General features: G+C 36.9%; 1 protein-coding gene across 4 annotated transcripts in view; it reads left to right on the top strand.

Annotated features, from left to right (window-relative positions):
- NAA35 (N-alpha-acetyltransferase 35, NatC auxiliary subunit) overlaps positions 1-14,094 on the top strand; it is a 101,075-nt gene extending 86,981 nt beyond the window's left edge. For all 4 annotated transcript variants that reach the window (XM_027048158.2, XM_027048159.2, XM_027048160.2 and 1 more), the window contains exons 15-23: positions 1,187-1,253; positions 3,068-3,166; positions 3,982-4,160; positions 7,194-7,330; positions 8,195-8,262; positions 9,204-9,344; positions 9,736-9,858; positions 12,924-13,004; positions 13,750-14,094. In XM_027048158.2, coding sequence (XP_026903959.1) covers positions 1,187-1,253; positions 3,068-3,166; positions 3,982-4,160; positions 7,194-7,330; positions 8,195-8,262; positions 9,204-9,344; positions 9,736-9,858; positions 12,924-13,004; positions 13,750-13,809 — 955 coding nt within the window. In that variant the 3' untranslated portion in view covers positions 13,810-14,094. The remainder of the gene's footprint in view (positions 1-1,186; positions 1,254-3,067; positions 3,167-3,981; positions 4,161-7,193; positions 7,331-8,194; positions 8,263-9,203; positions 9,345-9,735; positions 9,859-12,923; positions 13,005-13,749) is intronic.
- The last annotated feature ends 1,231 nt before the right edge of the window (positions 14,095-15,325 follow it).

The following is a 15,325-nucleotide window of genomic DNA, read 5'->3' as shown; positions in this document are numbered from 1 at the left end:
GGTTTTTCTGGAATTTAAGAGTTTTACCAGAATGTACGTGTCTGATTTTCAGCAACACCTGTCAGGAACTCAGTCCTTAAAGCCTCAAGTCTTCCAATCAGTAATTTTCCTTTATTTATCTCTTGTCATTTTTGCTGTGATGTGAGAAAGTTCTTCCTTGACCTTCAAGACTACAAGTGAGCATCTTTTCATCTGTTTTATTTTTAAATTTGAAAATCCTAATTTTGGGATCCAGAAAGTCTTTTTTTTTTTTTTCCTCCTTTAAGAGCTTTATTTTAATCACCTTAAGTAACTTTCTTACTTTGGAGTTAAAGATCTAGCAGACCTTCTAGCACTTCTCTTTTGCCACCACCTGTTCCTGGTGTTCTGCCTCCTCTTTCTCATGGCTGCTGCGTGCACTGTCATTTTCCATTGCATGATTGTGGCTCTGTTGATCTTTGAGGCTCTGGTCAGATTGTTCAGTTATGGCAAATACTTAGAAGTAGTGAGTTGTCTGCTCCTGTCAGTGTGCCAGGGAAAAGTCTTTGCTTTTTTCCCATGTTCTTAAGTGCAAAGGCCACTGACCTCAGGGATAGAAACAAAAATAATCTTCCCATCTATTCAGCCCCCGAATTGGCTGAATTGGCTCCTCTAGAGCCAGGCAGGTAGCAGACCCTCCCAGACTGCTCAGGAAGGCTTTAGTCACTTTAATAACTGAGACAAGGAGCACCAGAAAGGAAATCACTTGATGAGGATAGAGGATGAGCTGCCAGAAATGTATAAGTGAGGATTTTGGCCAGTGGTTGGAAATGTGGATACATCTTTAAAAAATTAGGATTCTGTATAGCATTTTCTTTGTAATTATTATTATGGGTATAATCTATGAGGGTGTTAGTTGTAGAAAAATAAATAACATTGTAGTAGGGCCATGAAAAAGTAGAACTTTGGAATTTTTCTTCTCTCCTTGTTAATTTGATCTTGTTGGATCCAACTCTGTCCAAGTATAGAACTGGAAGAATTGGAAATGTACATTTGTTGTGCAAATAACACAATAATAGTGAAATATTTCTTAATCTAATGCTAACAGTGTTTAATTTAGTAAGGTATTTGGTTCCATTTTCTCTTTTTTCCACAATTTTGGTCTGTTGGTATCCCTGCTGCTTTTTGTAGGCCAAATAGTTTGATTTTAATGAGCATTATCTTACAGGTGCTGCCTATATAATAATCACCAGGCTAAGGACTGTATTGACTCCTTTGTTACTCACTGTGTTCGGGTAAGAACTGCAGTTTGGATCGTTGCGATGGATACTTTAAAAATTGTGGGGAGTGGGGCGCCTGGGTGGCTCAGTCGGTTAAGTGTCTAGTTGTTGGTTTCGACTCAGGTCGTGATCTCATGGTTTATGAGATCAAGCCCTATATCAAGATGCCTGCTTGAGATTCCCTCTCTGCCTCTTTCTGCCCCTTTCCCGCTCACACACAGGCACTCTCAAATAAAATTTTAAAAAATAAAATAAAAATAAAAATTGTGGGGTGTAACTCCTTCAGTCACATTCATTTGTGTTACTTTTTTCATCCAACAGTTCTTAGTCATTTTCCCCGAAAAAATGAAAAATTTCTGTCTGTTCTTGCACTTGAGTAGATAGCTTTCTAATGTGGAGTCTTCCTGGCAGGTCGTTAAATACTGAGGTACCTTTGATGTCCTCTCACTGTAACCCCCAGAGACCACACAAGCAGAATTAAGTTATGACCCCCATCTGGGAAAACAGAAGTTGTTAAAATTTTTTGTAAATGTGCACAAAAACTATTTTTGACCATATGAACAAGGAATGTTTGTACCAGCCCCAGATACTTCTCTTTGTGCTACCTTAATGAACAGGATTATAGTAAAATTAAAATTACTACTTGAGATGGGAGCACAAATTTTTTTCAAATATAGGGTAATTAGGAAAAAATATGAATCTTGTAGTGGATTAAATTAATCATAAATCATTCTAATTTAATTATATAAACATTTCTTTTGGAGAACTGAAACAGTTTGGGAGGCCTAATTCCAGTTACTAAAATATAGCAAGGCACCTTGGGAGGGTGAAAGGAGGAGAACTAAAAGGCCAGATCTCGTCTGTATCATTAACATTTTATCATTGTCAGGAAGATCACTTCACTTTTCTGTAAATTCCCCCGTCTTTAAGAAGTGAAGTATTAATACTGCCCCTGTACCTCATACATAGGCTAGTTATTGATCAAGTGAGATAATATCTATCAAACTGTACAAATTTAAAACAATTCTATTTGAAGGATCTTCTGATTCGCATTTCTTAAATCAGAGCATCTTACCATTCGTGCATATTGTCTGATTAGTGAAGTGTTAACAATATTTTAGGATATAGAATAGGAATTGAAGAACCTTAGGGTTTATAGAGAACAGTTGACCCTTGAACAACACGGGTTTCAACTTTGCAGGTGCACTGGTGTGCAGATTTTCTTCAATACGGTACTATAAATATAAATGTACTTTCTTAAGATTTTCTTTATAACAATTCCTTTTCTTTAGCTTACTTCATTGTGAGAATACAGCATATAATGCATATAACATACAAAATAGGATGTTATCAGTAAGTCTCCCAGTCAACAGTTGGCTATTAGTAGTAGTTAAGTTTTGGGGGAGTCAGAAGTTATACGTGGATTTTCAACTCTGCAAGATATAAGTGCCCCTAACCCATGTGTTGTTCAGAGGTCAGCTGTATCAGCCATTACTTAAGCCTTATAATTATTCTGGTATATTTAAAGTAGCACAGAAATGTTACCCTTGAACATTGGCTTATGGCTTGAGATCCTCAGAAGAGGAAACTATTCTCTTGGAATTGTGGGAAGATATCTAAAGATTGAAGAACATATTTTTGCCATATGAAAACAGGTTTCATAAGTTTCCTTAAAAAGAAATACCTATGTAAGAAATACGCATAGTCCTGATTCTTACCTCCACAGTAATTTTTTCCCCTTAAACTAGATTTTGAAAACTTAGAATGTTAATTTTCTTTAGTGTCAAGAAGTTTCACATTGGCAGTTAACAAATCGTATGTATTTGCAGCCATTCTGTAGTCTTATTCAGATCCATGGACATAATCGGGCTCGACAGAGAGATAAGCTTGGTCATATTCTTGAGGAATTTGCTACCTTGCAGGATGAGGTAAGAGCCAACAAGTTGCCCTCCCTTCTAAAATTAAGCAGTTCATTTACCTTGATCAGATTTTTAAAAACAGTTCTTTGGAACAACATTTTAACTATTTAAGTTTTTAGCATGATTAATTTACTTTTAACTTAAAATGTAACATTTCCATATATCAAAGAAAGAGTTTACAAAAAGAGAACAATAATCCAAACTGAGAAACCTCTTAAATTATTTCTTTGATAGTCAGGATAAATTATAAAATATGTGTAGAACTATAGTTTTATAGCAAGTTCACATTCTAACAAAAATCTTAAGACAAACCATAAGAGACTCTTAAATACAGAGAACAAAATAAGGGTTGCTGGAGGGGAGGTGGGTAGGGGGTTGGGTTAAATGGGTGATGGGCCTTAAGGAGGACAGTTGTTGGGATGAGCACTGGGTGTTATATGTAAGTGATGAATCACTAAATTATATTACTAAAATTAAAAAAATAATAAATTGATTTATTATGTAGCTGTGGAAAAGAAAACCTTAATATTCCTGTCAGCAGCAATATTAATCGATAACATAATTAAAAGCCTAAAGTCAATTATTTTGTATTTTTGTTTTATAAAATGTCTTTTTAGTTTAAGGAGCATTTAGGTAAACATTATCCATTGTGAAATGGGAAGTTTAAATGTGAATGGAACCAAAAAATGTTTTCAAAGTATAAATTCTTTAGTGACAAGTTTTATATTTTCTGTCTAAATGCTATTTTTAGCTGTTTGTCGTTTTTTTTCATTCTTTCATTACCTTGAAACGAAAGTCCGTGTTATGACATTTTATTCTGATAGGCAGAGAAGGTTGATGCAGCCCTTCACACCATGCTGTTGAAACAGGAACCCCAAAGGCAACATTTGGCCTGTTTAGGTACCTGGGTCCTTTATCATAACCTGCGAATTATGATCCAGTATCTTCTGAGCGGCTTTGAATTGGAACTCTACAGCATGCACGAGTACTACTACATATATTGGTAAGAGAACAATTTGAGTTAAAATCGGTAGTGGGGAGCAAGTAGAGAAGATCTGAGAGAGCATCTGTAGAACAGAATATAGTTTCAGGGTACTTTTTCATTTAATGTGTTGTGGGACAATTGAAAAACATCTGTTAGAAATTAGAGCCAGATTGTCTTGAACATCTTCAAGTGCTGTAACACCATACAAATGTTTTTTCCAGCCATTGAATGTTTGTTTCCAAATTAATAAAAGTGATTCCAAAGTAAATGGATTAATTGAAGAGCTTTTTTCTGTTTCTAGGGAGAAAAATCACACACATTTAGCTCTGACTTCAGTGACAATAGGTGCTAGCTGTGGAATGTACTTAAGTGAATTAAAGTTCAAAATTTGAACCAGATCTTTCCTCTGAGAAGAAATGAAGATTATCATTGGGAGCCATAACTGTTGCATACTGCCACCCTGGGGGTTTCTCTCAGCAGTTTTGAAGGAGTTCATAAGAGCTGTCCTCCTCAGCCAATAGTTCTTTGCTTTCACTTGAAGATGAAATAGAGAAACGTAGTCAGAGGATACTTGGAAATACTTCAGGCACGGGAAAGCTGCCATAGAAAGAAAATAAATTGAGAGCTAATGGATCTTTTTTTTCAGTCTGGCCATGTATGGTGGTAAATAACCAGTGTTGCTTATCACAAACAGCTAAGTTTAGTATATCTTAATAAGGTTCATCTTTTTAACTCCTATTCGAATTATTTAACAGTAATTAAGATACTGTGTATTCCTTGGAGTCATCGCTATGAAGGAAGGAAAGTAATTCTTTTCCAAGCTGACATGGCTTTGTTATCATGGCTGCCAGGGCTCCTAACTTGGTTATGAAACTTGAATTTGAACATTGAACTAAAGTAATTCGAGAATAATATTATTTGCTATACCCTCTGACATTTATGTAGGTAACAACTAACTCTTACCAACAGGTGTTAATATAGTTACTTGGCATGTGTTTTGTTACTAACTCACAGTAGACAAAGTATCCAAACCAGACATTTTGTGCGGGAACATGCTCAAGTTCCTTCTCTGAGGTTTGAGTCAGCTTTTGGGAAGCTTTTGTGCTCTTGATTTCTCAGAATAAAATTTATATATATATATATATATATATATATATATATATATATATATATATATATGCTTTTTGGCACAAAGAATTGGGCTCTTAATTAGCAAATAAATGATAATCAGATAAACACTCTATTAGAAACGTATATTTGAGCGTATATTAGAAATCTGCATATTTGAGCAGATTCATTTCTTGTTAACGAAAAAAATTTTAGTTATGCCTGTAAATACCCTTGTGGTCTACATTCATGTTAGTTTTAACTACTTTTAGTTTCAAAATTATACATTGGGCTCCAGCATTTTCACAAGATAAACGTGTTACATTGTTCATGAATATCATCCCTAAAGCATGTGGGCCCTTTAAAAATCACCAGTGGAAAACATTGATTCTTAAACTCTGGAGTGCATCATAGTCACTTCTCAGTCCATCGAGCTCCTGGTTTAGCAGGTCTGGGATAGGCCTCCATCATTTGCATTTCTCACTAGTTCTGGCGATACTGCTGCTGGTCCGGTGATCACAATTTGAGAACCACTGGTCTAGAGTATCGGTACTTTGACTCTCCATAGATATGATTGTGTATTAATTTTGATAATGCACTTAAAAGCTCACTGAGATGTCTGATATTTGACAAGAAAAGCATGACATGTGCCATATTATCTCCTTCACTCATATATGCCCCTAGGGTTTGATATTTGGAAGGTAGAAGGCAGCATTCGTTCTCTATAGAAATCCTCTCATTGAGTTAAGATACCCTCAGATTTTGTAGTGTATTGGTGGGGGGGGGATTCATTTGTATCCCGTGTATTTGCAGGGGGGTTGGAATTCATTTGTATCATGTAAAAGGATACTCTAAATGCCTTTCTTAAATTCACTGTCAGCAATTATTTTCATATGAAATTGTATGCTTTTTTTTTTTTAATCAAACGAAAATATGTTTGCCAGTTTGCCATTGCTACCAGGAAGCATAGCATTCAGTTTAACTTACAGTACCTAAATCATTCCAGGTGTTTGGGTTTTTTTTGGTTTTTTGGTTTTTTGCCAGTTCATACTGTTTTGATTTATCGAATGTGTGGGTTTTGTTTGGCTACAACAAAAAGGAATGTTGTTTATCCTAAGGTGTGTCTTCTGACTAGTTTTCGTTTTGCTTTAAAATATTTTTTTTTGTAAATATTTTAATATTGTAACCTGCCTTACAACTTTTGGGGGAATTTTGGAAATACGAATTAAATGCTCATCCTTGATCATAATAAAATTTCTTCTAAATCTTTGATTTTAGCTTAATGTAGTAGTGGTCCTTAATGTTTATTATGATTATGTTATAATCATAAATTTTCATATCCTAGATTTGAACTGCTTTTCTGGCATAGGAGAATGTAATGTTGGTTAAACTTCTGAAAAGTTAGTATTGGGTGTACTGTTATCTGTTTCACATTTCATTTATTGATTAAGCTCAAGTAAATTATAAGCCTGAATGTTCTTAATTTTTTAGAATGCTTTGGTATATAATGCCTACAATTCAAAATTTTTTCAGTATTAATTGCTTTCTTTCACAATTAATGGGAAAATAAAATATTTACTTAATAGGTTGAAGGTGAAGTGTGTTCTGATATAGTTAGTAAAAAGGAAAATACAGCTTAATGGGCATTCATTTGATTTATATACATCATTATCAAGAAATTCGTAAAATGCATATCACTGTAGGAAATTAAACATTTTTGAGCATTGTCCAGCAACATATAAGTCTACAAGAAAGGAAAAGTTAACCATCTGTAATGCTAATTTCTTGTAAAATCTGTCAGTTATCTAATTGGATAATCCAGGGTTTGTTTGTTTTTTAAGATTTTTAAAGCAGTATTAAAAATATCTCTTTATTAAGAGATACATGTGATAAAGCTGTCTCGTGTAGACATCTTCCATTAACTCACATTTGGTACCCTTTAAGGTATCTCTCTGAATTCCTTTATGCATGGTTGATGTCCACGTTAAGTCGTGCTGATGGCTCCCAAATGGCAGAGGAAAGGATAATGGAAGAGCAGCAGAAAGGCCGGAGCAGTAAAAAAACAAAGAAAAAGAAGAAAGGTACTGTGGGCTATTTTTAAATTCAAGAAGTAACTAACGTTGGAGTGCACTTTAATTTCTACACATAAATAGATGCAGAGCCACCTGTGCCTTGTTATGGTTGAATTAGTCATTACACCTCAATTCTCACCCATCTTCTCTTGAGCCAAGTATAAGATAGACACTGAGTCCCACTGTTAGTGACATAAGCCTCCTTGGAGCCTTCCCTTGCTTTTCTTTTACTTCTTTGCTATTCCATGTGTTGGAGGGCCTTAGGACAAGATGACGTAGACACGTGGAGTATGCAGGCAAGATAAATTAAGGCACAAGGCAACAGGAGATCCTTGATCTTTTGACAGAAGGCTGACAGCTCAGGAGGGAAGTGGGTCCCGAGCTGTGCTGGTCCAGTGGCACAGAAAGATGACCATAGAGCGTGGTGGGCAAGTGAGGAAGAAGAAATGTTTCCGGGGCACTGCCCTCAGGATCACTAGGGAAGGGTACAGATACTGCTCCAAATGTTAACAAAATATTACTTTGTATTTCATGAGGGTTTCAACAGCTTGGGTGGGTTATTAAATGACTATAGCCATGGGTTTCCTATTTTAGAAGTTAAGTCTCTGTAATGGTGAATTCAAAAGAAACCCAAATTACTTCATACCAGAATTTTATGGTATTACTTATTTTAGGGAATATGACTTTTTAACCTTCCAGTTATATTTTATTATTTGTAGATTTTGTTCATAAAACTAAATTTAACCTGTAGGAACAAACTGTGAATTTTTAATTTTAGTAAACAAGGTGGAAGATTTTTTTTTAATTAGATTTTCTCCTGCAATAATGTGAGAGGAGGGGGAAAAGACTGGGTGATTTTCTTTTTAATTACAGTTCGCCCATTGAGCCGAGAGATCACAATGAGCCAGGCATATCAGAATATGTGCGCTGGAATGTTTAAAGTAAGTTGTCGCAAATGGAGTTCTTTTTGCTTTTCAACACATAGTTTAATTAAAATGGGCTTTCTTCTGTGATATTTCCAGATTCTGATTTCACCTTTGTGTTTATTAACCATCTGCTTGAAAATTACCTTTTGCCCAAGTCTAGTTTTCATTAATTTGTTTATCAAGTGTTTATCAAGTGTTTAATTATCAATTCGTTTGATTAACGGATATTAATTTAACACCCTTGCTGTGTGTCACATATCTTCTACTGAGTACATTTAAGGATACCGAGTCTAATCAGAGGTGATCCTTGTCTCAAGTGTCTAGGTAATGACGGGTCAGGTGACATGTGTGACACAAGTAATAAGAGAAGGAAGAGTTTATTTCTGGTTCATGATCAGAAGAGGTTTCTTGGAAGAGAGAGGTTTGTATTTCTTTAGGAGCATATTAGGAAAAGGGTGAGCTCCACAGCTTAAGCAAAGCACTTTTAGGAGGTAGTACATACTAATTAACTCATAAGTTGTGCTTGGCAATTCGAGAGATTATTTGCTGCAATTTATATTCAAATACATAAAACAGAGCACGGACTTGTGTTTGAAAAACAGGACCTGCGCTTTTCGTATTATATCCTACTTTTTTTCTTTAGAAGCTTTTATTTGAAGGTTTCAAAGCTACGGTGAAAGCTTAAGTCCTAGAAAAATAATGTGCATGTGGTACAGTTTCACTTGGAAAGGTAGTAATATATTAAACATTGGAACTTGACAATTTTTTATATAATGATGGCATATTACATAATGAATACTGAAGCCAGTTTTTCTCTTCCTATTTCTGATTTCTGAGCCTTACAGTTGTTTTAGCCCTGTGTAAATAGCTGTTTCTTGTTTTCTATTCTGTATTAATAAGGATGTTCACTTTGTCGTGTTGATATAAACTTTTTTCTCATTTTCTTTCCCCTTTAGACCATGGTAGCATTTGACATGGATGGCAAGGTACGAAAACCCAAGTTTGAGCTTGATAGTGAACAAGTTCGATATGAGCACAGATTTGCTCCGTTCAACAGTGTGATGACACCACCGCCGGTGCACTATCTGCAGTTCAAGGTGATTTGGCTCATGAAGCAACTTACTGTAAAGCATTCCGTCTTAGACCTTAGGTCTTGTACCTAGCCATTGTATTAAAATGGTCCAATCCAACCATTATTGGGCCAGTGACAAGGTGGTAAAAGAGCAGTTTTAATTAGTGTGAAAATTACTTGGCTTTTTTTGGATGCACTCATCAAATTGAGAGTTACTTTAAGTATGAGGATCATAGGATCATATGGAGATTGAGAATTGAATATTACACAGGAAAAATAGGGACATATACCAAGTATTTGCGTTAGTGTCTCTATATAAATCATGAGTCAGTAAAGAATTCTTTAATTAAAAAAGGTATTTTAGAGTTTTTCATATTAAACATGTTTTGAATAATATAGCATTTCCCCCTTTTTAGGAAATGTCTGACCTCAATAAATACAGCCCTCCTCCTCAGTCTCCAGAACTGTATGTTGCAGCTAGTAAGCACTTTCAGCAGGCAAAAATGATACTGGAAAATATCCCAAACCCAGACCATGAGGTAAGACTGCAGTCATAGTAATTCTAGAGGAAAAGCTTGGCAGGAAATATGTATCTTACTACTGGATGACAGTTTATAAAAATGAACCTTAACAGTATTAATAGTGAAGCCTGTCGTGTTTTTGGCAAGGATTTTAAATGGCTTTGCTTACCCTAGCCTTTTAAGACTTAAAATTTATGTGATGAAAGTAAATGCTCTTTTGTGCAAATTGAGAAATCAGTGCAAGGAGAAATTAAGACATAGAACCGTAAAATGAGTAGGAAGAACACAAATAAGATCCAAAATGATCCACAGTTCAGAAATGTTAACATATAAAATATTTATTTTAATGTGTAGTTTACTATATTGAAATATAATTATATAAATCTTAAAAATATTAAGAATGAGGGGCAGCTGGGTGGCTCAATCGGTGGCCATCTGACTTTGGTTTAGGTGATGATGTCATAGTTCGTAAGTTTGAGCCCCATGTCGGGCTCTCTCCTGTTAGCACAGAGCCCGCTTCGTATCCTCTGTACCCACCTCTCTCTCTGCCTCTCCCCCACTCATGCTCTCTCACTCTAACAATAAATACACTTCAAAAAAAATTTTTTTTAAATATGAAAAATGATCTAGTCATTTATCACAGGAAGTAAAAACCTTATTCCACTTGACCATTTAAAATGCTAGTTCGAACACTTTGAGATATCATCATACAGACCTTAGAACTTGTAGAATACTAAAGTTGTGCGGTCTTGTTATTTTCACAGTTTGCTGTGTACCTAATCACATTGAAATGCATGTATTCCGTAAATGAGAATGCATTGCCTGTAATACTCAGACTGTTTTGGGGAGTGTGTCTTGGTACAGCTTCCATGAAAGAGAAGTTAATAGCAGTTCTCTGTTTAAAAACACAGATGCGTAGGCCAAGCAGTTCTGCTTCTTGGGGTTTATTTTTTCTGCATGAGCACGTGTGGGAAGTGAGTGCTTAATACACAACAGTATTCATTGCAGCAGGATTCTGATGGCAAAGAAAGGAAATTTCACTGTCCCTCAGTCGGGACTGTTAAATGAATTACAATACATCATATATTGCAATAAAAGGACAACAGAAGATCTTTATGTACTGTAATGGGATGTTCTTCAAGATACAAGAAGTTGAAAAAAAGCAAAGTAATAAACTGTGTATAGTATGCTGCCAACAAGTCTGTGTGTATGTGTGCAAGGATTATGGGAATATAATATATCTCCAGAAAGATACATAGGAGTTGATAACAGTGTTTGCTTCTTAGGAGGGGAACTGAGTGCCTTGGGAAACAAGGATAGGAGAGAGATGACTTTTTGTCGTGTATAACCATGCAATAAAAGAAAATACAAGGGGAGAGGAAGGTACCTATAATAGCATAGATTTATTTCAGTGGACTTCATTCATTTACTCAACAAATAGTTGTCTACTATGTCCTCAGCCCTGTGGTAAAAAACTAGTGGGGGCCCCTGGGTGGCTCAGCTGGTTAAGCGTCCAACTCTTGGTTTCAACACAGGTCATGGCCTCGTGGTTCTTGGGTTCAAGCCCCACATCAGTCTCTGTGCTGACAGTGCAGAGCCTGCTTGGGATTCTCTCTTCCCCCTCTCTCTGCCCTCCCCTGCACGTGCTGTCTCTCTCTCTCAAATAAACTTAAAAAAAAATTTTTTTAATAGTGAAAAAAAATAGACAAATCCCAGCCCTCCTGAGGGCAGTGGAGGCTAGTGTGTGGCAGACACCAAATAAATAATAGAGTGTACTAGAAGATACTAAGTACTATGAAGAAAAATCAAGCTAGGAATGGGGATAGCAAATAGAAGTAGGGAGGTGGGAGGGGGATGAGGCATTTTTTAATTAAGATGGCCTGTGAGCAAATCTCAGAGGGAGGTGAGAAAGCAAGTCACAGGGCTACAGGAATGGAGCCCTGTGGGCAGAGGGATCTGCATGTGTACAGGTGCCTAGGCCACTGCTGGAGCGGGGTGAACAAGGGGGCGCTGCTGGAGAGTTTTGAGCAGAGCAGTGACCAGAGCGGATTTTTGTTCTGAAGGATCACTCTGGCCCTGGTGCTGCAAATAGACTGTGGTAGGGGCAGAGGTGGAAGCAGAGGAGCCAGTTGGCAGGCCACAGCAGTAATCTGGTGAGAGATGGTGGGGACAGTGGAGGTCATCAGAAGTGACTGCATTCTCTGAGTATGCCAAGGTCAAGATGGATCGGATGTGGGTGAGGAAAAGAAGAGTTAAGGAGGACATCAGGGTTTGGGCCTGAGCCCCTGCATGGATGGAGCCAGTGGGGAGGGCTGCGGGTAAAGCAGAACAGGTGGGCGCCAGGGCTGGGAAGTCAGGAGCTCAGGTTGGGAGGTGCCCGTTAAATGGCCAGACGGAGCTGTCATCTGGACAGGTGGATGTGTGATGAGGCTGAGGAGAAGCCATTCCAGACCTGCAGTGAGGGGTGTTTCTGGAGAGAGGTCACCAAGGAGCAGTGGGAACATTTTTCCTCATACTGCACACTACTCCCTTTTAAGAGGAATACAGCATTCCTGTCCTCTGCTGTTCATGTCTAGGTGAAGGCTCTTGAGCGAGTAGTAGTCAGGAGTGACTGTAAACACAGGACACTGCCTCCCTGCCGGGTGTGGTTCCCAGCTCACAATACGTATTAGCTCATTTAGTAACCCTCCCAGCATGTCTGCAGGATGAGTCACATTATTGCCCCCATGTTTATAGATGAAGAAACTGAGAAACAAAGAGGCTAAAGAACTCAAAGGTTTCATAGCTAGTACCTGGCAGAGGTGGGATTTATAGCAGACAAACTGCACAGTCTGGGCCACACCAAGTGCCCTGCTGCCACCTCTGCAGCCTGACATTCTTCAGGTTCAATGAGAGGGAGACCTAGGGGCCCTTCTAGGCGGTCAGGGCTGACCAAACTAGAGCCCTGTGGAAAAGTATGTCTGTCCATGTTGCTCAATTGCCTTTGTTTAATAAAGCAAAAATAATAAAAATTTTAAAAAATCTAAAATGTAAAGACATAAATGAATTTTATGTTTTGGTAGCTTAATGTTGTCATTGTTTAGGTCAATAGAATTTTAAAGGTTGCCAAACCCAACTTTGTGGTCATGAAGTTATTGGCAGGAGGACACAAAAAAGAATCTAAGGTAAGTACATTGTGGGGAAAATAAATGGGTGTTAAATTATTGTAAAACCTTTTTTAAGTAAGATGCATAAATATTATTACAGAAAGAATTAAAACATTCAAAAAAGAGGTTCATCGGCAGAAAATAACCTGAGTGTACCATTTTGCTTTGAAACGGAGAGATTTTATGGACTTGGTTTCTAAAATCTGCCCTTCCATTCCCCTCCCTCCCTGTGTAAATTACCAAATGACTTGGAGTAAAACAAAATGTGTGAAAACAAATTTATGGAAAAAAGGTAAAGACTTTGTTGAATGGCTTAAGAGACGGTAAATTCTTTAAACTTCTCTTGCTGGTGGTGTTACCCCATCAGTGCCGTATCAACATGTGGTGTGCTGCTAACCATTTGCCCATTACATGTACCTGTTTATTCCCCGAGCTTCTTCCTGTCTGGCTTCCTTTTCTTCCTGTCTGGCTTATCTTCTGCCTTGCTTTATTAGATACATCTCATTGCTTGGTACTCTGTTGACCCAGGAACTAAAAAACGCGCTATGACTCTTTCCCGTAATTTAAGTCCATTTTCCTTTAAGTGTTCTTTCATAAACCCAGAGATAAGCTAGTTTTCCTTCCAGTTTAGTTTCTAACTTGTCATTAAACAAGTTTTGTATCTCTTGTGCTGTCTTACCTCTAAAATCTGGAGAAACTCTAAAAAACTGTACTGTCTGAATATTTGTAAATACATTAGTTTACTTTCCGCCTTTCTTTACAGGTTCCTCCTGAATTTGATTTCTCTGCTCACAAATATTTTCCTGTTGTGAAACTTGTTTGAGAGACTGAAAGGGTCATAAAGGGGTAGAATCTACTTTCAGATTCTAAGAGGATCCATCCGTCAGTCTTACCACGTAACGTGAAGTGAAATGGATTTCTTAGATAACAACCTATTATAAGAAATACTTTTAATTTGACAGCCTTATACGACGTGAATGAAAACTGCTGTTTTAAAGTGGTTTGTTATGTTCCATGGATGAAACTGGTCTTACTGAATGCATCGATGAACGTTCTATGGTTTTATTACAGATTTAATCATAAATCATTTTTTATGAATGAGTGAAAATAGTGTTTGTAAAGGTTAATAAATTTCTTGACAAAAAAATGCACCACTGGAAATTAGAAACAACAGCACTTTGTTGATGCATGTTAAGAATTGAAGGTGTTTACACTTAAAGTCATTCAAACAGATTATTCAAAAGTTTCAAAACAAGGGATTTAGCAAACACTTGTATGGGGTTTTGGCAAAATACATTTAAAGGGAATGGCGGGTGGGGGGGGCTCTAGACTATACAGGGAGACCAAATTACATGGGGATTGTGATTTTGTGTGTCATGATGTCTTAAATTATATACCTGTAAGAATATAGAGGTTTTTAAAAACATCCTTTAACTGTCCTTTTGGCACTTTTAAAACATTATGCGTAATGTTGGCTAGTGACATTTTCAAAAGGTAGGAATGTATAGATTATGTGTAGGGTTAGGTTTAAATGTGGCATACTCCTTTTTGGTTACTACTAAATACTCAGTTTAACCTGTGAAATATTTTCAAGTGGGGATCTTTCCAGGATCTGCTGGCTTGGAAAACAGACTTCAGTCCACCTGTACCTGCAGACCCATCGCTAGAGACCCCACCCTTCCTTCGCTGCACATCCATCTTCCTTTCTCATGCTATCAGGGATTTTTATTCTACTTTAGATGGTGTAATTTGTCTCAACTAGTGAGGGCCTTGGTTTACAAAACTCATTGTATGAAATTTATACATAATTTAAAGATGTTAAGTTCTTTGACTTTCCCAGAGATGTGTTTCACAGGCACACCAACGATGAAGCATTTTACTTTAGCTTTTTAAGTGCATATGAGAATACTAACTTTGAGTAAGCCTTAAATGTATACATTATCAGAATTTTATAAGCCATTTTCTAAGGGACAGCTTAGTACACTTTGTACTGCTCTCTGAGAAATAACACATACCATTATTTACACAATTAAGCCATTTCCCCAACTCAGACACTAATGAACATTTTCAAAGCCTAAGCTGACAATGTGAAAAAATATATAACCCAGTTAATGGAATCTTGTGTTTTTTCTAAAATTCACTTCAGAGACCAGCATTAGAAGTTGAGTGTCCTATAAACTATCAATTATTTGTAATTAATAATCTCTTGGAGTAGACTGATCCCTTGGACCTTAAAGAACCTTGAATTTGTACCTCAGGTTCCAATGTGAATGGATAACCGGATACTACCAGTTTAAACAATCCTGCTAGTTATTGGTCTAGTTATAGAATGACAGCGC

This window comes from Acinonyx jubatus, chromosome D4, assembly GCF_027475565.1.
Source record: "Acinonyx jubatus isolate Ajub_Pintada_27869175 chromosome D4, VMU_Ajub_asm_v1.0, whole genome shotgun sequence".
Lineage (NCBI taxonomy): Eukaryota > Metazoa > Chordata > Mammalia > Carnivora > Felidae > Acinonyx > Acinonyx jubatus.
Note: the sequence above shows the minus strand (reverse complement) of the source record. Positions and strands in the feature narration are given on the sequence as shown.